At 35.3% G+C, this 27,321-nt stretch overlaps 1 protein-coding gene across 15 annotated transcripts in view; it reads left to right on the forward strand.

Annotated features, from left to right (window-relative positions):
- The window catches only part of LOC138704679 (mucin-2-like), a 123,996-nt gene that overhangs the window by 49,687 nt on the left and 46,988 nt on the right, over positions 1-27,321 (forward strand). For 10 of the 15 annotated variants that reach the window (XR_011333393.1, XR_011333392.1, XR_011333394.1 and 7 more), the window contains 2 exons: positions 1,655-7,815; positions 13,025-13,193. Coding sequence is in view for 1 of the 15 variants with exons in the window: in XM_069832805.1 (XP_069688906.1) it covers positions 1,655-7,750 (6,096 nt within the window). In the remaining 14 variants the exon portion in view is untranslated. Of the gene's footprint in view, positions 1-1,654; positions 9,129-13,024; positions 13,194-16,738; positions 17,058-27,321 lie in introns of those variants that run through there. The other 5 variants (XR_011333398.1, XR_011333402.1, XR_011333401.1 and 2 more) reach the window with 2 other exon arrangements.

A 27,321-nucleotide genomic window follows, 5' to 3' on the forward strand; every position in this document is an offset into this window, starting at 1 on the left:
CTCTTATTTGGATGCATATTAAACTAAGTCATTTACATATATATTTTGGATAACATTAGAAGAAAGTTTCCTGTAAACAATCGCAAAACTTACAATGTGATAACGTAACTGACACTTCCTTCTACAGCGACATTTTGCACAATGTGTCCTCCAAAAACAATTACCTGCATTATACTTCTGGCGTCTTATAAATTAATAAGGCATTCGAACATTTTTAATGGTTAAACTACAATTCTTGCAAACTAAATTTATTTGAGGGTATTTTAACATTACAGGTATTAAATATAGTCACTTGCGTTATCAAAAACACGTCGCCACACTCGTGTAGAACGGGGTACTTTAAACATTAGTTCTCTCTCAGACCACCGTAAATGCGCTAGAATTCAGTTTCTTCTTCAAAATATACATCCCACATACTTACTTACTTACTTACTTACTTACTTACTTACTTACTTACTTACTTACTTACTTACTTGCTTTTAAGGAACCCGGAGGTTCATTGCCGCTCTCACATAAGCCCGCCATTGGTCCCTATCCTGAGCAAAATTAATCCATTCTCTATCATCATATCCCACCTCCCTCAAATCCGTTTTAATATTATCTTCCCATCTACGTCTCGGCCTCCCTAAAGGTCTTTTTCCCTCCGGCCTCCCAACTAACACTCTATATGCATTTCTGGACTTGCCCATACGTGCTACATGCCCTGCCCATCTCAAACGTCTGGATTTAATGTTCCTAATTATGTCAAGTGAAGAATACAAAGCGTGCAGTTCTGTGTTGTGTAACTTTCTCCATTCTCCTGTAACTTCATCCCTCTTAGCCCCAAATATTTTCGTAAGCACCTTATTCTCAAACACCCTTAATCTCTGTTCCTCTCTCAAATTGACAGTCCAAGTTTCACAACCATAAAGAACAACCGGTAATATAACTGTTTTATAAATTCTAACTTTCAGATTTTTCGACAGCAGACCGGACGATAAAAGTTTCTCAACCGAATAATAACAGGCATTTCCCATATTTATTCTGTGTTTAATTTCCTCTCGAGTATCATTTATATTTGTTACTGTTGCTCCCAGATATTTCAACTTCTCCACCTCTTCAAAAGATAAATTTCCAATTTTTATATTTTCATTTCGTACAATATTCTCGTTACGAGACATGATCATATACTTTGTCTTTTCGGGATTTACTTCCAAACCTATCTCTTTACTCACTTCCAGTAAAATTCCCGTGTGGATTTTCTCCTAACATATTCACGTCATCCGCATATACAAGCAGCTGATGTAACCCGTTCAATTCCAAACCCTCTCTGTTATCCTTGACTTTCCTAATGGCATACTCTAGAGCAAAGTTAAAAAGTAAAGGTGATAATACATCTCCTTGCTTTAGCCCACAGTGAATTGGAAACGCATCTGACAGAAACTGACCTATACGAACTCTGCTGTACGATATATCCCACATAAATAATAAAATTGTTTATTCTTCGTCGTGATTACGCTCAGTGTGCATTTGTTATAATTCCCTCACATTTTACGTGAGGAGAAAGCGGCTTTTATTTTAACATTAATGTCAAAATCAAAAGAGTAGTAAAATAACTTTATATGAATTATCTATATTGAAACATGCTTACTATATCATATTGTTTGTTATATAGCAAGAAAATGAAAATCGTCAATCTGCAACTACGGCAACTACAATGGGATATCAAAGAAGACTAACTGTGTCAACTCATTCAGAAGGATGGCCACCAGCCTTAGTGACACCATCGTTAGTGAGTACTACCAGTGTGACCCAGAAATCATCAAAAAAAATCCAGTCAGCCATGAAGTCTGGAGGAATATCAACATCCATATTGGCACTGTCGTTTAGGGGTACTTCCAGTGTGCATCTTGGAACAACAGAAACTCCTCAAGCACTAACGCTTTCTGGAGGAGGACCAATATCTACATTATTACCCCCGTTTCGGATCACAACCAGCCTTCTGTATGAGATATCACAAATAACTGCATCATTCACAAAGTCTGGAGGAGGACCATTAAACACATTGGCACCAATGTCCTTGAGTACTACAAGTGGACCTTATCAAATACAACACACACCTCGATCAGCCATGCAGTTTGTAGAAAGACCAACACCTACGTTGACACCTTTGCCTTGTGGCACTAATAGTATTCCTCATCAAACAGGAAAAATGCCTCATTCATCTACGCAGCCTGGAGGAGGACCAATATTCATGTTGACATCATCCTTTTGGGAATCTATTAGTGTATTTAATCAAACATTACAGACGGTTCAATCAGCCACGAAGTCTGGAGAAGAAACAATATTCAGGTTGACAAAATCGCTTTCAAGGACTAGCAGTATGCCTTATAAAAAATCAAATACCTCTCAAGCAATAGCGCAGTCTGTCATAAGACCAACATACAAGTTGGCATCGTCCTACTGGGGCAATACAAATAATACATCTAACAAAATAACAGGAAAACTTCAATCACACATGCAGTCTGTAGGAACGCCAACATCCACGTTGGCATCATCATATTGGGGCTTTACCAATAATATGTCTTACCACATATCAGAACAACCTCAATCACACATGCAGCCTGTCGGAAAATCAACACCCACACTGATATCATCGTATTCGGACATTACCAATAATAAGTCTTACCAAATATCAAAACAACCTCAATCAAACATGCAGCCTGTAGGAAAACCAACACCCACTCTGGCATCATCGCATTGGGGCATTACGAATAATAAGTCTTACCAAATATCAGAACAACCTCAATCAAACATGCAGCCTGTAGGAAAATCAACACCCACTCTGGCATCATCGCATTGGGGAATTACGAATAATAAGTCTTACCAGATATCAAAACAACCTCAATCAAACATGCAGCCTGTAGGAAAACCAGCACCCACTCTGGCATCATCGCATTGGGGAATTACGAATAATAAGTCTTACCAAATATCAAAACAACCTCAATCAAACATGCAGCCTGTAGGAAAACCAACACCCACTCTGGCATCATCGCATTGGGGCATTACGAATAATAAGTCTTACCAAATATCAGAACAACCTCAATCAAACATGCAGCCTGTAGGGAAATCAACACCCACTCTGGCATCATCGCATTGGGGAATTACGAATAATAAGTCTTACCAGATATCAAAACAACCTCAATCAAACATGCAGCTTGTAGGAAAACCTACACCCACTCTGGCATCATCGCATTGGGGCATTACGAATAATAAGTCTTACCAAATATCAGAACAACCTCAATCAAACATGCAGTCTGTAGGAAGATCAACATCAACGTTCATAGCTTTGTCTTGTGGTACTAGCAATGTGCAATGTCAAATACCATTAATAACTCAATCACCGATGGAGTCTGGAACGAGAACAACATGCAGGCTGATACAATCCTTTCGGGGCACTGACAGTACGCCATTGCAAAAGTCATTAACATCTCAATCATCCACCCAGTCTGAAGAAACACGAATAACCACATTGGCATCATCGTATTGGGGCAATACCAATATGTCTTACCAAATATCAGAAACACCTCCCTCACCCACGCAGTCTGTAAAAAGAACAATATCCGAATTCACAAATTTGACATGCAGTACTGATACTGTGTCATGTCAAACACCAAAGTTCCCTCAATCATCAATGCAGTCTGAAGGAAAACCAACATCCACGTTGACGCAATCATTTCGGGGCACAACAAATAAGCCTTTTCAAACTCCAAAAATAACTCAATTATCAATTAAGCCTGTGGGAAGACAGACATCCACGGTGGCGCAATCGTTTCGGTGCACTACCAATATGCCTTCCCAAAAAACAAAAACAACTGAATCACCAATGCAGTCCGAAGGAAAACCAACATCAGCGTTGGAGCAATCGTTTCTGGACACTACCAATATGGATTGTCAAACATCAAAAACATCTCAATCATCAATGCAGTCTGAAGGAAAATCAACATCAGCATTGGCGCAATCGTTTCTGGACACTAGCAATATGGATTGTCAAACACCAAAAACAACTCAATCAGCAGTGCAGTCTGAAAGAAAACCAACATCAGCGTTGGCGCAACCGTTTCGGGACACTACCAATATGGATTGTCAAACAGCAAAAACAACTGAATCAGCGGTGCAATCCGAAAGAAAACCAACATCAGCATTGGCGCAATCGTTTCGGGACACTACCAATATGGATTGTAAAACACCAAAAACAACTCATTCAGCAGTGCAGTCTGAAAGAAAACCAACATCAGCGTTGGCGCAATCGTTTCGAGACACTACCAATATGGATTATCAAACACCAAAAACAACTCAATCAGCAGTGCAATCCGAAAGAAAACCAACATCAGCATTGGCGCAACCGTTTCGGGACACTACCAATATGGACTGTCAAACACCAAAAATAACTGAATCAGCAGTGCAATCCGAAAGAGAACCAACATCAGCATTGGCGCAATCGTTTCTGGACACTACCAATATGGATTGTCAAACACCAAAAACAACTGAATCAGCAGTGCAGTCTGAAACAAAACCAACATCAGCGTTGGCGCAACCGTTTCTGGACAGTACCAATATGGATTGTCAAACACCAAAAACAACTCAATCAGCAGTGCAGTCTGAAAGAAAACCAACATCAGCGTTGGCGCAACCGTTTCGGGACACTAACATTATGGATTGTCAAACACCAAAAACAACTCAATCAGCAGTGCAGTCTGAAAGAAAACCAACATCAGCGTTGGCGCAACCGTTTCGGGACACTACCAATATGGATTGTCAAACAGCAAAAACAACTGAATCAGCAGTGCAATCCGAAAGAAAACCTACATCAGCATTGGCGCAACCGTTTCGGGATAATACCAATATGGATTGTCAAACACCAAAATCAACTGAATCAGCAGTGCAGTCTGAAACAAAACCAACATTAGCGTTGGCGCAACCGTTTCTGGACAGTACCAATATGGATTGTCAAACACCAAAAACAACTCAATCAGCAGTGCAGTCTGAAAGAAAACCAACATCAGCGTTGGCGCAACCGTTTCGGGACACTAACATTATGGATTGTCAAACACCAAAAACAACTCAATCAGCAGTGCAGTCTGAAAGAAAACCAACATCAGCGTTGGCGCAACCGTTTCGGGACACTACCAATATGGATTGTCAAACAGCAAAAACAACTGAATCAGCAGTGCAATCCGAAAGAAAACCTACATCAGCATTGGCGCAACCGTTTCGGGATAATACCAATATGGATTGTCAAACACCAAAAACAACTCATTCATCAATGCAGTCTGAAGGGAAACCAACATCAGCGTTGGAGCAATCGTTTCTGGACACTACCAATATGGATTGTCAAACACCAAAAACATCTCATTCATCAATGCAGTCTGAAAGAAAACCAACATCACCGTTGGCGCAACCGTTTCGGGACACTACCAATATCGATTGTCAAACACCAAAAACAACTGAATCAGCAATGCAATCCGAAAGAAAACCAACATCAGCATTGGCGCAATCGTTTCGGGACACTACCAATATGGATTGTCAAACGCCAAAAACAACTCAATCAGCAGTGCAGTCTGAAAGAAAACCAACATCAACGTTGGCGCAACCGTTTCGGGACACTACCAATATGGATTGTCAAACACCACAAACAACTGAATCAACAGTGCAATCCGAAAGAAAACCAACATCAGCATTGGCGCAATCGTTTCGGGACACTATCAATATGGATTGTCAAACACCAAAAACAACTCAATCAGCAGTGCAGTCTGAAAGACAACCAACATCAGCGTTGGCGCAATCGTTTCGGGACACTACCAATATGGATTGTCAAACAGCAAAAACAACTCAATCAGCAGTGCAGACTGAAAGAAAACCAACATCAGCATTGCCGCAACCGTTTCGGGACACTACCAATATGGATTGTCAAATATCAAAAACAACTGAATCAGCAGTGCAGACTGAAAGAAAACCAACATCAGCATTGGCACAACCGTTTCGGGACACTACCAATATGGACTGTCAAACACCAAAAACAACTGAATCAGCAGTGCAATCCGAAAGAAAACCAACATCAGCATTGGCGCAATCGTTTCGGGACACTACCAATATGGATTGTCAAACACCAAAAACAACTGAATCAGCAGTGCAGTCTGAAATAAAACCAACATCAGCGTTGGCGCAACCGTTTCGGGACATTACCAATATGGATTGTCAAACACCAAAAAGAACTGAATCAGCAGTGCAATCCGAAAGAAACCTAACATCAGCATTGGCGCAATCGTTTCTGGACACTACCAATATGGATTGTCAAACACCAAAAACAACTCAATCAGCAGTGCAGTCTGAAAGAAAACCAACATCAGCGTTGGTGCAACCGTTTCGGGACATTACCAATATGGATTGTCAAACACCAAAAACAACTCAATCAGCAGTGCAGTCTGAAAGAAAACCAACATCAGCGTTGGCGCAACCGTTTCGGGACACTACCAATATGGATTGTCTAACACCAAAAACAACAGAATCAGCAGTGCAATCCGAAAGAAAACCAACATCAGCATTGGCGCAACCGTTTCGGTACACTACCAATATGGATTGTCAAACAGCAAAAACAACTGAATCAGCAGTGCAGTCTGAAACAAAACTAACATCAGCATTGGCGCAACCGTTTCGGTACACTACCAATATGGATTGTCAAACAGCAAAAACAACTGAATCAGCAGTGCAGTCTGAAAGACAACCAACATCAGCGTTGGCGCAATCGTTTCGGGACACTACCAATATGGATTGTCAAACAGCAAAAACAACTCAATCAGCAGTGCAGACTGAAAGAAAACCAACATCAGCATTGCCGCAACCGTTTCGGGACACTACCAATATGGATTGTCAAATATCAAAAACAACTGAATCAGCAGTGCAGACTGAAAGAAAACCAACATCAGCATTGGCACAACCGTTTCGGGACACTACCAATATGGACTGTCAAACACCAAAAACAACTGAATCAGCAGTGCAATCCGAAAGAAAACCAACATCAGCATTGGCGCAATCGTTTCGGGACACTACCAATATTGATTGTCAAACACCAAAAACAACTGAATCAGCAGTGCAGTCTGAAATAAAACCAACATCAGCGTTGGCGCAACCGTTTCGGGACATTACCAATATGGATTGTCAAACACCAAAAAGAACTGAATCAGCAGTGCAGTCTGAAATAAAACCAACATCAGCGTTGGCGCAACCGTTTCGGGACATTACCAATATGGATTGTCAAACACCAAAAAGAACTGAATCAGCAGTGCAATCCGAAAGAAACCTAACATCAGCATTGGCGCAACCGTTTCGGGACACTACCAATATGGATTGTCAAACACCAAAAACAATTAAATCAGCAGTGCAGACTGAAAGAAAACAAACATCAGCATTGGCGCAATCGTTTCGGGACACTACCAATATTTACTGTCAAACACCAAAAACAATTCATAATCGTTTCTGGACACTACCTATATGGATTGTCAAAGGCAAAAAACAACTCAATCATCAATGCAGTCTGAAGGGAAACCAATATCAGCGTTGGTGCAATCGGTTCGAGACAGTACCAATATGGTCTGTCAAATACCAAAAACAACTGTATCATCAATGCAGCCTGAGGGAAAACCAATATCAGCGTTGGCGCAATCGTTTCTGGACACTACCAATATGGAGTGACAAACACCAAAAGAACTAAATCAGCAGTGCAGTCGCATAATCTCTAGTAACTCCAGTCGTCCACCCGATTGTTCGAAATTTTAAGTGAGTGGCGTTTAGTGTTGACTGGTTGGTCGGTAGGTCGTTTGACGGTTGACTGTTTGACTGGTTGGTTTCCTGGTTGGCGGTTGATTGGTGGTTGGTTAGTTGCCAATTGACTGGTTGGTTGGTTGGTTGGTTGCCTGGTTCACGGTTGATTGTTTGACTGTTTGTTTGATTTACCTGTTGGATGATTAAATTGATTATTTGTGTGTTTGATTGGTTCTTTGCTGTCTTAATGACTGTTTGGTTGACTAGTTAATTGATTGTATAACTTGTTCGTTGGTAGCTCAGTTACTAATTGGTTGGAAAATTTATTGTTTATTGGTTGGTTCATTAATGGTTGGTTGATGGAGTGCAACTTTCTCGAGGATTAATTGTTTATTTTTTTATGTGTCTATACTTACAGAGTGTTTAAAAAATACGGGGCATAATTTCAGGTATGTATTTCCCACATGTAGACAATCAAAATAGTTCATTACAACATGTGTCCGGAAATGCTTTATTTCCGAGTTATGGCCTTCACAACATTGAAATTCACCGGAACGTTTTTCTTTCCGCAGGTCGTTGCCGTCAAAGGAGACATTAAGAGGGCACTCTGACAGTTCATTCCGAGGCGAAGGTTACATTCAGTGTTGTGTAGGGGTTAGATTGTGCGACATGTATTCAAATCAAGAGCTGGCAAAGATACACTTCATGTACGGTAAGGCGGACGGCAATGCTGCGCTGGCTCGTCGTTTGTACCAGGAGAGGTACCCACAGCGACAATGTCCAGATCGGAAGACATTTGTACGTCTCCATTACCGTCTGTGCGAGTATGGAAAATTTAACTCTCGTGGTTTGGGAAGGGGACGACCAAGATCTACAACTCCAGAAGTACAGGAGGAGATTCTGGAGGCTGTGAACATGACTCCTTCTATCAGCACACGAAGGGTAGCGTTGCAAGTCAATGTTCCTCATACGACTGTCTGGAGACTGTTGAAAGAGTATCAATTGTATCCTTATCATTTGCAACGTGTACAGGCCCTCTCACCAGCAGATTACCCTGCACGAGTTAGGTTCTGTCAGTGTCGCAGGTCAATGAGACATCGATGTGAGGTCTGTATTCAAGCAGGAGGTGGACATTTTGAACATCTTCTGTAATGACAACGACCTGCAGAAAGAAAAACGTTCCGGTGAATTTCAATGTTGTGAAGGCCATAACTCGGAAATGAAGCATTTCCGGACACATGTTGTAATGAACTATTTTGATTGTCTACATGTGGGAAATACATACCTGAAATTATGCCCCGTATTTTGAAACACTCTGTATATATATATATATATATATATATATATATATATATATATATATATATATATATATATATATATATATATATATATTTGTAAGTTCTTATATGCCTACCTACTTACAAATGGCTACCTACGTTCATTGCCGCCCTCACATAAGCTCGTCGTCGGTCCCTATCCTGTGCTATATATATAAATGTTAAATGTTATGTTTTATTTAACGACGCTTGCAGCTGCAGAGGTTATATCAGCGTCGTCGGATGTGCCGGAATTTTGTCCCGCAGGAGTTCATTTACATGCCAGTAAATCTACTGACAAGAGCCTGTCTCATTTAAGCACACTCAAATAATATTAATAATAATAATAATAATAATAATAATAACAATAATATTTATTTAATACTATACACTTGAGCTACATTAGGCATTGCAGCCCGAAAGAGCAGAAGCTCGTGCTCGGGCGCAGTTCAGATCAGTTATACAAAATATATCACAAAATTACGAGAGTTCATTGAGCACAATCACATTAATAAATGGTAAAATACATACAGCATGTAATAACAGGGTCTATATACAAATAGAAAATACAAAAGTACATAAATATTAGAGTATCAATTTTTAACTCAATTAGCTTAAACAATTAAACAATTAATCTGAGTTGTTTCTTAAATATATGTGTGTTAAGTGCACTTAGCTCAGGGTAAGCTCTAATTAATGTATTATATATTTTGGGTCCAAAATTTCTGCTGTGTTTTAATCCAGCAGTTGTGTGGCATTTGGGAGTATTTAGAAAGAAACTGTAGTTTTGTCTCGTCTGGTATTCATGAGGATCAAATTTAAATTTATTGTGGTTTTTATGGAAGTAAATCAGCAATGTTTGTTTATAAATTTGTTCTAGATTTGATACGCCAAATTCCTGAAAAATTAATTTTGTTGGGTAATCAAAAGGTTTATATAGACAAATTTTGATAATTCTTTTTTGGAGCAGATTTAAAGGACGGAGAGTCTATTTTCCCATTCCTCCCCAACCTAAAATACCATACTGAATTATTGATTGAAACAGAGCTAAGTACACAGTACGCAGAACATAAACAGGTAAATAAGAGTGTAGAATGGAAAATTTGTGGATTGTTTTACGCAATCTGTTACACAGAAAGGAGATATGCCTGTCCCATTTTAAATGTTGGTCAATAATAATGCCTAAATATTTAACTTGTGAGGATATACTCAAAGCGTTACATGAGCAAGTAGGTAGGTTACAATCATGTATAGTTATACTTATACTATTATTTATTTCTAGTTGCTCAAGGCCATGTGATGTTAATGAAAATGGTATTAATTTTGTTTTAGGAACGTTCAAAGAAAGTAAGTGAGCATCCAGCCATTCTTTAATAATATTAATACCACTGTTAGAATTTTGATAAGTTTCATTCCAACTCGAACCGCTAAATATAACCACAGTATCATCAGCATAAGAATACAGAATACCAGAATATTTCTCAATGTCAATTTTAAGTAAATCGTTGATATATATTAAAAACAAAACAGGACCTTAAAATCGTCCCCTGAGGTACACCTATATCAATGTTACGTGATTTACTAAGGTAATAATTTATTTTAGTTGCTTGAGTCCTGTTACTAAAGTAAGATTTAAATAATTTTAGAGCAATTCCATTAATTCCTAATCTATCCACTTTATTCAAAAGTATACTGTGATTGACCGTATCGAAAGCTTTTTGTAAGTCTAGAAAAATTCCTAGACATTTATTTCCTACATCTAATTCTTGAATTATTTTTGAGGTAACTGCCATAATAGCATCATCAGTGCACAAATTTTTTCTGAAACCAAATTGATTATCATTTACTAGTTTATTTTTTTCTAAAAATGTTATTAACCGTGTTTTTATACATTTTTCAAATACCTTAGAGAGACTGGGTAATAGTGAAATGGGTCTGTAATTATTAAGATTATTTTTGTCACCAGACTTGTGAATTGGTATCACCACAGCATGTTTTAGGGCTGAGGGAAATACACCTTGAGATATGCACAAATTAAATATAAAGGCAAGTGGTTTAGAAATAGCTTCGATAATAAGTTTCAGGGTATTTGTTGTAATACCATCAATACCAGGAGCCACATGCCATCGACGTGGCCCGGGATCGAACCCGCAACCTTGGGCATAGAAGGCCAGCGCTATACCAACTCGCCAACCAGGTCGGCGCTATATATATATATATATATATATATATATATATATAGCGTGTGTATATATATATATATATATATATATATATATATACACACACACACACACACACACACACACACCAATTACTTACTTTTTTATTTGCTTATTTATTTATTTGCCGTTGTATTTTCATTTATCTTTCTGTTTACTTGTGTATCGTATTTTATTCCTTCATTATTACTCTTTCTGGGAGTACTAGAGTGTTTTATATTAAAAAGGTAAATACATATCTTTGTTCTGGAAATTAAAGTATTATTATTATTATCATTATTATTATTCTTTGTTTTATTATTTTTTTATTATTCCATTGTACTTTTATTGTAATTTATATCAATGCTGATGTTTTTGTTATATTCTTTGTGCTGAACTGTAATTGGCCACTGGCTGTTGTACAGCACATTAAATATAAATAAATAAAATTATTATTATTATTATTATTATTATTATTATTATTATTATTTTTATTATTATTATTAGGTCTGTCAGTGCAGATAGGTGAAGCAGAGTAATACATAATCTGGGACACAGTTCTGCATCCCAGCAAGACAGTGTGAATGAAAATGATATTGGAACAGTCAAGTTTTATATATATGTGCTCTCGTTTCGCCTTATTATTCCTTAACGCTAGTGTAGAGAAAAACTGGATGAAACTGCACGATGCAATTAATATGATGATCATATGACTGAATATTTAATGTATAAAGTTATTGTATTACAAATTTAAATTTTGTATTTTTAATTTTTATTGTATGATTTCACCAACTGCTGCAGTTGTTTAAAGACTTAATAAAATGAAAACATAATTCCATTGGAAAAATTTATTGGAACAGACACAAGAAATGTTGAGCTACTTTTCAACCTATCCCCCACCGGAACTGACACATTTGTCATACCGTGGGATCAACAGAGAATTGGAGGCGGCTGTCATGTATTTGTTCGGATCCCAGGCGGCGGACTTCTACGACATAGGGATACAAAAATTTATTCCACAGTATCACAAATGTCACAATTACGTTGAGGAATATATTGAAAAATAGCTCAACAATTTCTGTATGTGGTCTAATAAATTCTTCCATTAAATTGTGTTTTCTTCCTGTAAACCCCCACAGGGAAACTAATTTTTTACGGTCCTCGTACTTGTGCTCGAATGGCCAGAATTTGTATAAACACTTGTTGTAACATTATTAACATGGTGGAAGAAATTTTTTTTCTGCCTACAGGAGATTGCTTGTTAGCTAATTGTATAAAAAAATGTCTGTAACATGTAGATTTTCTCCTCTATTTGTAACTATACTCCATACATTTCTGAATACTGTGTAAATCAACATTTTTACAATCTCGTATACCGGTACTTTTGTTTCTATAACTGGATACTGTTGCAGCTGCCTTCAGCTAGGAAATAACGTTTAGTCATCACATAAGAAAATACAGGACAAAAAATTGTAGCCTACATTCCCGGGATTGCAAAAAGTGGCTCCAATCGATTGGAGCCATTGACCGCGGCTACACACTAGTTCAAACTGCGCGCCATTCCCACAGTGTCGGGGAGTAGATTGTGTAAGAATAGAACTACTTTGCTTCTGATTTACTTTTTTCTCTTTGCTGAAAATAATATTTGTGTGTTGAATATATTTTTCACTTGCACTTTATCCAATACTATTTCCTTAACTCCAGAAACATCAGCGTCACTTGACGAGAGAGGGGATTACCCATTTTATTATCATATCGATCGGAATATAGTTAATGATGGTCTCCGTGAGTGTGGTAGAAGTGTTCGAGTAGCTGTATTCTGCAAGTATTGATAAAACTTCATCCTGCTATCTACGTATTCAGCTTGACTGAGGTAAGCCTTACATTACATATTCTGTACCTCTAAATATATTTCTTGCTTATTACAAAGGGAAGAGATAATTTTGTTATACCTGATGGGTAATGCATCAATTTTTTTTTTCTTGCCCCGTAATTTTTAATGTTTATTTTAAGAGTTGAGAGTTGATGAATAGAGTTGTGTTGAAAATACGTTGTGAGTTGGTTAAAATGTATGGAGAAATTCGGGTTTTACTTTTTTCTTTGATTGTATGTAATCTTTAGTTTTTTATTTAAGTCCGATTTTTGTTTTATAATTTGCTTTGCACTTTGTAAATTCCCACAAGTCCACGTATGAATTTAGTACATTCTCTTAGGGATTTAAGTGCTGGAAGCAAACAAAATTATTCAGTGAGTGTAAAAGTATTTTAATATTAATGGATTTATCGTTCAAACACATTTAATATACAAAAATTTAAGCCACTAGAGCATAATTTTCAACCCTTGATGAGGAAACATAATCGCTTTCCTACCGTCGCATCATCAGGAAAATGGTCGCCAATCTGTTTGTTCCGTCGACAAGACATTTTTATAGTATTGCAACGTCATACCTTCCCTGATAACGGACAAAATTATAGAGTGAATGTAGAAGTAATTCAAATAATAAAGTAGGTCTATTTACAAAAAAGAAAGGCAAATATATCCTATCATTTCTAATTATAGCCTATACGATATGAGTTAAACAACGGTTCAGTTCCTAAATCAATTCTAAATGGCATTACTGTTTATAGTTATTTTATTGACGTGCCATTCAAAAGCTATAGCATATTAATGAAATCATTATTTTAATGTGCGCTGAAATAAGGTGATCTGTCTTTGTACACTGCACACAAAAGACATTCTTTATACTCCTAAGGCAGAAGCAATTCAATTCATTAACACACCAAATTATGATCAAAATGTAGGATAGTACCCCATTTTAGACAATATATAATTTAAAAGAAATTATATTCATAATTCCCTTATGAAGTAACTCGTAAATATTGACTATTTGAAAAACCCGTCCAATGCTATAGACCTAGTAGAAATCGCCGTACACAGATAAACTAATACTAAAATTATTATAATTCATGTAGGCTACATCATTCCCTGCTAAATTGACTCGTAGATACTGAATATGAACAAAATCTGTCCAATAGTTCAGTAGAAATCGCTGTATACAGACAGACTAGTAGGCCTGCTAAAATTGTTATATTTCATGTACCGGTACATCATTCCCTGATAAATTGACTCGTAGATACTGAATATGAACAAAATCTATCCAATAGTTCTGTAGAAATCGCTGTACACAGACAGACTAGTACTAAAATTATTATATTTCATGTACATCATTCCCTGATAAATTGACTCGTAGATACTGAATATGAACAAAATCTGTCCAATAGTTCAGTAGAAATCGCTGTATACAGACAGACTAATAGGCCTACTAAAATTGTTATATTTCATGTACCGGTACATCATTCCCTGATAAATTGACTCGTAGATACTGAATATGAACAAAATCTATCCAATAGTTCTGTAGAAATCGCTGTACACAGACAGACTAGTACTAAAATTATTATATTTCATGTACATCATTCCCTGATAAATTGACTCGTAGATACTGAATATGAACAAAATCTGTCCAATAGTTCAGTAGAAATCGCTGTATACAGACAGACTAGTAGGCCTACTAAAATTGTTATATTTCATGTACCGGTACATCATTCCCTGATAAATTGACTCGTAGATACTGAATATGAACAAAATCTATCCAATAGTTCTGTAGAAATCGCTGTACACAGACAGACTAGTACTAAAATTATTATATTTCATGTACATCATTCCCTGATAAATTGACTCGTAGATACTGAATATGAACAAAATCTGTCCAATAGTTCAGTAGAAATCGCTGTATACAGACAGACTAGTAGGCCTACTAAAATTGTTATATTTCATGTACCGGTACATCATTCCCTGATAAATTGACTCGTAGATACTGAATATGAACAAAATCTATCCAATAGTTCTGTAGAAATCGCTGTACACAGACAGACTAGTACTAAAATTATTATATTTCATGCACATCATTCCCTGATAAATTGACTCGTAGATACTGAATATGAACAAAATCTGTCCAATAGTTCAGTAGAAATCGCTGTATACAGACAGACTAGTAGGCCTACTAAAATTGTTATATTTCATGTACCGGTACATCATTCCCTGATAAATTGACTCGTAGATACTGAATATGAACAAAATTTGTCTTATAGTTTCTTGGAAATCGCTGTACACAGAAAGACAATGTTAATCGTGAGTTTACCATTTTTCTAGATTAGATAAGAACTATTCAATTGATAATTTTTAGTATTTATTATTGATTGATACATTTGCTACAAATGATACAAAGTAAATACTTATTATGGACGTAGCAAACACTCGAATTTATTTCTACATAGCCTATCAGATGGATATCATTGACTACATCTTAAAGAAACTGAACAAAGTGCAGTGTAGAATTCGATTTCCTCTGCAACATTAATAATATCCAGAGATATTTTAAAAATAAAACTATTTAAATACTAAGACATTCGATAAGTAATGGCAACAATACTGTAAATCAGCGCTCCTTGCGGTGACCACAGAAATCTTGTATTATATAATAGAGAAGCGATTGTTTCATAAATTTTCAATATTGATAGTCTCGAAGTAGCCATATTTTGTAAATGCAATAGTGGCTGCTTGTGAATTATATTATTATTATTATTATTATTATTATTATTATTATTATTATTATTATTATTATTATTGTTGTTGTTTTCGTACTCTTTTTTCACTATATTTTCTTCCCATTTCCCTTCTTTTTTTTTTCTTTTTCGTTATATAATTTTCTTTTTTCTCCTTTTCTTATCTCTGCTAAACTTTATCTGCTTTTCCCTGCTTAAAAATCTTCTTTATCGTAATTCTTGACTGCCTCCGTGGTCTGTTGGTCAGCATGCTTGCTTACAGATCTGGAGATCCCGGGTTCGCTTCCCGGGCTCGGCTCTCGGTGAAGAAGAAAAACTACCTGGGTGTTTAGAGTCTGGAATTAATTAACCAATCATCAAAAATACAGAATACATCAGGACTGTCGCTGGGCAGTAATCTGAACACACGTTTCAGCGTTACATTGTTGACAAGTAACTCCATCTGTTAGCACAACCATAAAGCATCTAATAGATGTTATAGAGTTACCAACAACGGAAAAAAAATCATAATTCTTATTTTTTTCCTTCACGTCTGTCCCCACCCTCGGTACTTTTTGGCGAAAAATTTCAGGAAAGAGAGAGAGAGAATTACTCGATAATGTACAATATTATCTTCTTCTCTCCTCTGTTCTCTTTCTTTTTCCTTTATTTCTATCTTCCCTCTCTTTTCTTCCCCTGTTACAGTTCTTCATTACCCGTTAGTTACCATTCCCACTGTTGGTATGACTGATTTCGCATTCAAGGCGACAAGGTCCCCCTTCTCAGGGTCACATTTTCATACATATCTTTGTTTCAGGGTGCAATCTGCTTCATAGCGCTTCTGTACTCCGGACTGTCTAGCAATGAGTAACATAACATCCCAAGAGAAAAAAAACAACTTCGATAAGGCGTGGAACATATTTGACATTAACGGCAGTAAACCAATTGGAAGAGATCCCACTTTCTACGCAGGCAAGCAATGCGCGGTAATAGCGAAGGCGACATTCTTGTGCACAGAAGACTCTTACAAGTATATACAAGATGTCACTTTATGGGAATATTATCCTCCGGAACCAGATACTGAAATAAAAGCCATGGATCATATAAAAAAAAATTGAGGAAAGGGCAACCCTGATGTAAGAATGATATACTACTGTATAATACAGGGCGATCCATATAAACCTTTACCATTTTGATGAGTTAGGCATCATTTCTTTTTGGAAGTTAAAACAAACTTTAAGTTGAATTTTAAGATCTCTGTAGCTTTGGGAGAATTGGTACTCCTGGCAAGATTGTCATCCATTGTTGATATTGATATTTGCTGTTATTGCAGAAAGTATGTAGTGGTTAGCCAGTCGTAATAACCCAAACATGCATGGTTTTGTGCTGAAAACGTACTGGATGACAAATTTTCTTGTTAAGACGCAACGGGGATTTCGAACAAAATTCGGTGTGCGCAGTGTTCCGATCAAACCAAATTTTGTCGATAGTGAGAAAGCTGGAGACAACTGGCTCACTTCTTAGCGTGAGAGGAAAACATTGACCTGCAATGCCTCGAGCTTGTGTGGACGATGTTCGACAACGTTTACTGAATTCACAGCTCTTCTTACTCTAAGCCCAGATATCCTGTCCATAACATAATTTATGGAATCATCAGGAATGAAATCAACAACATTCACGGGGAGACATTTTGGAAAACGTCACAGAATATGGTGCGACGGATGAAATAAAATTGCGTTTCGATACAAATGAAAGACATTTCCGACGTTGAATTTGACAAAACTGATTCTCCCACAGTTACTGTTCAGTTCCGAAGTGATTGCACTTGTGTATTGTTTTTTATTAGTCATTATCAGTGAAAAAAAATTATATGAATCACCCTGTACTTCTATTTCATTATTACATAAGTATTTCTACTGCGGAAGGAAATATCGTCACCCTGTCTAGTAAGCACCTGGACAGATCACCCACCATCATGTATGTCATGTCATGTTTTATGTTATGTTATGTGTACTGTATATTAGTGTATGTGTTATGTTACGGCTCATTACACTACAGTATGTTATGTTATGCTTTGTACTTTATTATGTTCTGTGTTTCATAATGTGTTATTTGTTTAAATATATTTATTGCATTGCATTATGTTTTATATTTATTATGTTTTGTGTTCTTTAATTTGTTGCATTATGGTTTGTTTTCTTTATACTGTTTTATTACATTTTTTGTTTTTATTTTTTATTATGCTACTTTTCGAAGATCTCCGATGGTATAAAATGGCGGAGGTATTCATGATAGTGTTAAACGTAGTACTGTTATCATTATTATTATTATTATTATTATTATTATCATTATTATTATTATTATTATTATTATTATTATTATTATATATGCGGTGTAGACGTGTTTGCTCGTAGCTGCGCTGGTAACAGTGTTTATACTGGGAGTTCAGTTCAAAGTGTGTCATGGCTCGCTGTATGCCGTTATGTGGCTAGTCGATGAGCCTAGAGAATTCAATCTTCCTACACTTCCGCAAAGCTGTATTACCTACGTGTTAGAGAAGTTGCCTAGCAAGTACGGCGTTCATTCAGAAGAATAGACTACTTACCGATACGTACGGTGACGCTGGTAGTGGCAGGAATGTCAACTGTTTCGAAACATGTACTGTCGAGATATGGGGAGAGGGTTAAGACGATTACTTACGTATTTGTTGACATTAATTTCGACGGTCAACATGGACGCGGAGCATTTGATTTGTGTTGTGGAATGTTGCAATACGCAAACGATGATAACAAATACCCTCGGTACGACTTGGCCGCGCAAAACATAGTTTGAAAGAGGTTATGGTAGCACAAAGACCGTACAGACCGCCATCTGTTGCTACGACGTTCAAGTTATACCGTACACGTTCTCAAGTTCAGATTGAACGCCTTGAATAATAGGCAACTTCTCTCACATAAAAGCTGAAACTCGCTTCAAATCGCTGACTCATCAACAGTGACGTCATGACACACTTTGAAATGAACACCCAGTAGTTGCGTCAATCGGCCTACATATTGTTATACGGTGAAAATCATTATGTATGTATGTATGTATGTATGTATTTATTTATTCACACTGCAATGAATATATACCCGGTGGCAGTGGTAACTAATTACACTCAATAATGACAATAATAAACTTATTAATTAAAAATACAATTAATAATAATACTAATAATTAATGCTAATAATAATAATAATAATCATAATAATAATAATAATAATAATAATAATAACAACAACAACAGGGAATATACTAAATTAAATGAAACGATCACTTAAAATAACATATGAAATATTCTAATTTGTATCTTAAAACTAAGATCGAACTAAAACCCACGAGTATATGTTCATATCTGCACAAGTACTTTCAACATTACACTCATTTCGCTGTCAATTCACTCACTGCACTGGAACTACGACACATTTCACTGATTCTATCCTGATTTCACTAACACTTCAAAAACATTTCACTGTTCAAATTCTTTGCACTGCCACTATAAACTATAAAGCTTCACTGACAGGAACACGTTTCAATTACACAGCACACTTTACTGACACGACATACTTCTTCACTGATACAACACACTTCACTGACACAACATAATTCTTCACTGATACAACACTTCAGTAACAACACATCATTTACACCCTTTAAATACTGTGTATAATTACCGTCTATTAGTAAGGTCCTTAAGCCAATTTTTAAATGCATTTTGGTTGTTGGTAAAGCCTTTAGTAAGTCTACAGGTAAACCATTCCAGTCCCTGATAGTAAGATTGAGAAAAGAAAACTTTCCAGTGTCCGTCATCTGCCTTCTTTCCCTCAATTTATATGAGTGGTCGTTCCTTGAAGAGTAATTTGGCGGCTGCAACCTATTTTTTATTTCTCTCCAGGCAGGCTCACCTCTGTATGTTTTAAACAGTGCGCATAATCGAATTCGCGTTCTCCTGTCCGTGAGTGTGTCCCATTTTAATGGTGAATTTTTCCGACAACACTTAAGACCCCGTTTTTGAATCTTTTCCAGTGTCTTAATATGTTCCAATCTGTAAGGATCCCAACATGCAGCACCATATTCCATTACTGGACGTACTAGTGATTTATATGCAATCTCTTTGGATTTATCAGAACCTTTTCTTAGTACCCTCATCATAAAGTGTAACACTCTCTATGCCTTTCCCGCTGTGTCTGTAACGTGTTCCCCCCAGCCGAGATCGCTGCTAAATGTTATTCCGAGGTATGCCAGCAAGCAAGGATACATGCCCGACTTGTAGTGCTGCGTTCTTCGGAAGGCAGAAATTCTTAAAGTGTGCGGGGCCTAGTGGCTTTAGATATCATCTTGACTGCATCAATTTGGGAGATGCAGAGTATGACTTATACATGGAGAGAGACAACTCATCCTATAATTGTGAGCGTTGTATTAGTGCCTTGAAGACGTCGCATGGTGACGAAATTCCTGTGGGTTCTAAAAAAACTAGTTTCTCCGGTGAAAAAAGTGATTTCGTCTACAAGAGAACTCAAGCTGCCTTCTCTGCCTTCTGTGGATTCTTTATCTGTACAGGTAGAGACCGTGAGGTTAAATATTGTGACCATATTGGATACTCTTAGCGACATATTGAACTATGTTAAAAGTCTACATAATGAAATGTTGGAAATTAAGAAAGAGAATGCGGCACTGAAAATTCAGATGGCCGAAATTTTGGACAAAAGAATTTCCTATACAAATTCGGATAATTCAAATCCGAAAGTAGTTCAGCAGGTTAATGCTAGTTGCATCAGAAAATCATACAGTCAGGTGTTGTCTCAATCAGCACCTGCGTCATCAAAACAAAGTAATCCAGGTGCTGCGAAGTCAGCGTCTGCTTCAAATGTTGTGACTACGCAACTTACGGCTAATGAGGTCGGATCCCCTTCACCTCCTATTGACGGTGAGGGATTTCAAGTTGTAGCAAAAAAGCGCAAAGTTCGTAAAGTCACTCAGGGTGTGTTAACATCTAGTGCGCTGGAAACAGTTCCAGTTAGAGCTAAAATGAAATCTCTTTTTGTATCTAGATTCAGTCCGAAAGTTAATGGTAAAAGTATTGAGGATTCTCTAAAGAACCAACTTACTCTAAGTTCTCTAGTAGTTACCAAATTAAAGACAAAATACGAAACTTATTCCTCTTTCCATATTTCGGTTGAGGAAAAAGATTTCCACTTAATTAACAACACTGGCGTTTGGCCAGTCGGGTGTCTTATCGCACCTTTCTATGGAAAATTAAAACCGGAGCAGCACTATGCTTCTACTGCCAGAGAATCTGAGGGATCCAACGGGAATGCGTCTTAGTTTTACCATTGATATACAATATGTAGTTCAAGCAATCATCTTGAAATATATTATCAAAATGTTAGAGGATTAAACACTAAAATCGATTAATTTTTCGAAAATGTTGTTAGTAATGCTGACACTATTATCTGTTTGACAGAAACATGGCTTCAAGAGCTTGTTGAGTATAATAATTTATTCCCTAATTATTATACCATTTTTCGAAGTGATAAAAAATTTGAGGATACCAATAAAACCCGTGGCGGTGGTGTCTTAATAGCTGTCAACAATCAAATACCTGTTGTATACCGGAGTCATGACTTAGAATTCATTAGCGAGTGTGTATGGATTCAGATTCCTATGGCAGACGGATTCAATTTGTTAATTGGTAATCATTACTTTCCACCCGATACTGATCCAAAGTTTCTAAAATCTTATCTAAATTTTCTTGAAAATCATCTTGATACACACAATAATAGAGTAGTTTTTCTCGGCGATTTTAATACTCCTGGTATGAATTGGTCATCTGGTTGTTGTGCTAATAACATCCATTACTACTCCAAAATTAAGGCTCAAGAGTTATTTTCATCTTCTTGATTTCTTGGATTGAAACAAGTAAATTCAACAATAACAAAAACTTACTTGATCTTGTATTTACAAATTTAACCGAGACTGAGGTCAATCTGGCCACTCACTAGTCTTGCAGGATGACTATCATTAATATTAACTCTTGAAGTCACACTAAATTTTTCTCCCCAGAATCAACAAAATTCATTCCCAAATTATTCTCAAGGTGATTACTTGAATTTATATTGGCGTCTATATAATAACGATTGGTGCTGTGTTTACCAAGTTGTTGATGTTAATGGTGCAGCTAGCTCACTATGTTCAGTAGTTAATAGTGTCATATCCCAGGCAGTTCCTGTCACTAGAATCAAAAGGTCCAGTTATCCACAATGGTTTTCTAACACCTTACGTAAACTTATTAGAAAGAAAAAACATGCACATAAAAAATGTAAAAAATTCAAAACTGAATTTTATTATCAAACATTTTCCTACTATAGAAAACTTGTGAAATCTAAAATTAAATCGGATAAATTATCTTGGCTTCAAAATATTAATGAAAATCTTAAAACGGAATCAAAAAAGTTTCGGAAATACGTTGAATCATTTCGGAAGACAGATAATTATCCCTCTGAATTAATTCTTAAGGATAAACACATCACAGATCAATTAGACATTGTCAATGCTTTTGCTGAACACTTCAGATCTGTTCAGACTAAACACAGCCATACATATGAAAACATTATTACGAATATAACAGACTCATTACCTATACCTAAAGTATCACATGATGACGTTCGTAAAGCAATTAAAAAACTGAAACCAACAAAAACAATTGGCACTGACGGTATTCCAAATTTTATAATTAAAGGATGCTCTGATATATTTATTCCTCTTTTAGCCCACATATTTAATATTAGCTTGAAAACTGGTGAATTTTCCTCACTATGGAAACAAGCTGTAATTATTCCTATATTTAAAAATGGAAAAACAAACGATTACAAAAACTACAGACCTATCTCGATCCTAAATAATTTTTCAAAAATGTTTGAAACCGTTATTCACAGACATATCTTTTTATGTGCAAACAAGCTCAATTCTTCTCAACATGGATTTACTAAAACTAAATCCACTGTCACTAACCTGGTCACGTATCTAAATCAAATTGTACCAATAATTGAAAAGCAGGGACAAACTGATTCAATATATTTCGATTTCAGTAAAGCTTTTGATGTAGTTCCGCACTATATCCTTCTTCATAAGTTAGGAAATATTGGTCTTTCTGTAAGCTACGTAAACTGGTTCGAAAATTATTTAAGTAATAGAGTTTCATGTGTAAGACTGTTTAATATACACTCTTATTCTTATAATATAAATTGCGGAGTCCCGCAGGGATCTACTTTAGGACCTCTCCTATTTATTATATTCATATATGATACATGTAAAAGAATAACTTCCGACTGTTTATTATTTGCAGACGATTTAAAAATTTTTCGTACAATCAAAAGTAGTACTGACTGTCAATCACTTCAATGTGACATAAATTCAGTCGCTAAATGGTCGGAAGACAACGGTATGAAAATTAACGTATCCAAAACTAATGTAATAACCTTTTCTAGGAAAACTTCTTCACTGAAATTTAATTATTATCTAAATAATGTTCTAATTAACAGAACGGATTGCGTAAAAGCTTTGGGAATATTCTTTGACAGTAAATTGTATTTTCATAGTCACGTTGATTACATTTACAATCACGCAATCAGAATGCTAGGAATAATACGGTCAATGACCTATTCTTTTTCCAGCCCGATTCTCTTTTAATGCTATACTATACATTGGTGCGATCGAAACCCGAATATGCATCTGTAGTTTGGAACTCGATTACAACTACGGACTCGGCTAAATTACAGTAGAAAATATACAAAGAAAATTTATATCCTTATGTTCATTCATATTTCTGCCCATTAGTTCCGGGTACAGTTATGAGAGAAAATGTGAATATTTTAATTGTCAAAATCTATATGCTAGACGCCATGAGCTAGATTATCTGTTCTTTTGTAAAGTCCTCAAAGGTGATATATCCTGTGACTCTTTCTTAAACAATATTACCTTACGTATTCCAACAAAAGATATGAGAGCCCACAAACTTTTCTATATTAGAAATTCGAAATTTCTTTCACCAGTCTCCAGATGCATTAAAAATGCCAACATGCATGGCTGCGAATTCGATCCCTTCAATGTATAGACTTAGTTTGCTCTTGGCAACGATTTATCATTTATGTATTCTTTTAGGCATTATACTCAATTATCATTGTCTCATAGTATTCTTAGTTATGTATTTTAAAGTCATCCATTATTTATCCATTCATCGTCATTATTGTAATTAATTTTAATTATATTTATGTGTAATAATTATTTTTGTATTATGTTTTTGTTATATTGTTTGTGCTGAACTGTAATTGGCCACTGGCTGTTGTACAGCACATTAAATATAAATAAATAAATTAAATATAAATAAATAAAAATAAATAAATTATTATTATCATTATTATTATTATTATTATTATTATTATTATTATTATTATTATTATTATTATTATTATATAGGCCTACTTTCATTGTTCTTATTTTTAGTTTCTAGTTTGAAATTCAGAATTTTATATTATTGTATCTTTCAAGTTAAAATTTTTAACGTTAGTTGATTTTAATTAGTTGTAATGCTAATATTAATTAATTCAAAGAGCAATAAAATGCAACATTAGGACAGATTCAACAGAAATTTTCATCTAACATTCTTCTAATTTCTTAAATAGTACAACAAATCTCTCTTCTTCTTCTTCTTTTCGACACTAGGGGAGAAGGGGATGTTTGATACAAAAGGTAAAAAAAATGAATATGCTGGTCTTAAATATGCTTCTTATTGCTTTCTTTATTCAATTGCTAAGTTACACAAAGTATATTGAATACAATAACAAATTACACAATTTTAACCGTTTTATGAACACACAAAAAACAATAAATATTTAACTGTATGCAAAGAGTATCAGTCCTCCCTATCTTGGGGATATGTAATACACTCCTTGGATTTATATGATACAGTTATTTTATATTCAAAATTCACAAAATTTAAATGAGATTTTGGTTTGCAATGCTAATGATTCATGTTGATAAAGTATTTCAAAGTTGTACAGTGGAATATCAATATCATTTTTGCCAAAGCTAATCAAATACATTTTTTAACATATTTCGTGTCCACAGATAGTCCTTCAAAACTTTCATTAAAATAAACAAAATAAAACGTTTATTTTTATCTATAAATATAGGTTATGAAAGTATAGTATCAATTTGAGAACTGTCAATCAGAGAAATATCAGCGTTTTGTGGCCATTTAAATTTTCTGCCACATGTCCTGAGAAATTCACAGTCCATTCTTCTACAGGGCTTGACCCTAAAATACATCCAACAAGTCTCCGAGTTATTTCGCAGAAGGACATGCTCTAACTTTTCATTAAAATCCTTCACATTTGCTCTATTGAAAGCTGATGCAATGCTTGTTGCTTCTAGTAGACGAGTAGAGAGTTCTTTGTTACGGTTCATAATCGTTACTGCTCATAAAACCGCTCAATCAATCGTACCCTGTCATTTGGTCCTCATTTGGTAGAAAGATAAGTTTTGCGATGTTTTGTGTGAATTCATAAGCCAGTTACTTGTCTACATTTACAGTATCAAGCCCAAAATACATTTTGGTGGCTATTTCCAATCATTTTGCTAACATTCTCTCTTCTTCCCTGGTGAAAATTTGTGTAGTCCTCCAGTTTGGTTCAAATTTTGTATTTTCTTCTTCTTTATATTTAATTACACACCTCTTTAAAGTCACTTCACCTACATATACCAAATATTTCTGCAGTGCTTAACATAAGTCTCGATCATGTTTTTTTTTTCTTTTTTTTTTTTTCCCCCACCTTTAGATTTATAGAACATTGGCACCTGTAATACGTAAAGCACAAGAATGTCTGTAGGAATAATGAATGCAAATGCGGTTTGATACAGGGATAACTGATACACGTATCACATAGGCTATCCCTTGTTCACTTGTGTCATGCTTCCCTATGGAACAAACAGAACAATATACTCTTACTTTGAAAAGAGATTAGGACAGTCATTGTCTCATGGCTGACGGATATAATTACTTAACAGATAAACTCGTAACACGAAAGAAACTGACAAGAAAATTTCATAAATCCTTAAAGGAGTCTTCTCTGGCCTTGTCATAAGTTCTGGCATTAGTACTCAGCATCTCCATTTAAAATATTAATTTATTTATTTATTTATTTATTTATTTATTTATTTATTTATTTATTTATTTATTTATTTATTTATTTATCTATCTGTCTGTCTATCTATCTATCTATCTATCTATCTATCTATCTATCTATCTATCTATCTATCTATCTATCTATCTATCTATCTATCTATCTATCTAATCTATCTAATCTATCTAATCTATCTAATCTATCTAATCTATCTTATCTATCTTATCTATCTTATCTATCTTATCTATCTTATCTATCTTATCTATCTTATCTATCTTATCTATCTTATCTATCTTATCTATCTTATCTATCTTATCTATCTTATCTATCTTGTCTATCTTGTCTATCTTGTCTATCTTGTCTATCTTGTCTATCTTGTCTATCTTGTCTATCTTGTCTATCTTGTCTATCTTGTCTATCTTGTCTATCTTGTCTATCTTATCTATTTTATCTATCTTATCTATCTATCTATCTATCTATCTATCTATCTACTTATTAATTTATTAATCTATTTATTTGTCTATTTACTTATTCGTTTATTTATCTATTTAGTTACCGGTATTTATTTTTTAATTAATTTATTTATCTTTTATTAATTTCTTATGCATTTATTTATCTATTTACCTATTTATTTTATTTACTTATTTATTTATTTATTTATTTATTTATTTATTTATTTATTTATTTATTTATTTATTCATTTTTTCATTTCCTATTTATTTACCTATGTATTTATCTATTTATGTATTTATTTGTCTGTCTATCTATCTATCTATCTATCTGCCTGCCTGCCTGCCTGCCTGCCTGCCTGCCTGCCTGCCTGCCTGCCTGCCTGCCTGCCTGCCTGCCTGCCTGCCTGCCTGCCTGCCTGCCTGCCTGCCTGCCTGCCTGCCTATCTATCTATCTATCTATCTATCTATCTATCTATCTATCTATCTATCTATCTATCTATCTATCTATCTATCTATCTATCTATCTATCTATCTATCTACTTATTAATTTATTAATCTATTTATTTGTCTATTTATTTACTTATTCGTTTATTTATCTATTTAGTTACCGGTATTTATTTTTTAATTTATTTATTTATCATTTATTAATTTCTTATGCATTTATTTATTTATTTACCTATTTATTTTATTTATTTATTTATTTATTTATTTATTTATTTATTTATTTA

This window comes from Periplaneta americana, chromosome 8, assembly GCF_040183065.1.
Source record: "Periplaneta americana isolate PAMFEO1 chromosome 8, P.americana_PAMFEO1_priV1, whole genome shotgun sequence".
In the NCBI taxonomy this organism is placed as follows: domain Eukaryota; kingdom Metazoa; phylum Arthropoda; class Insecta; order Blattodea; family Blattidae; genus Periplaneta; species Periplaneta americana.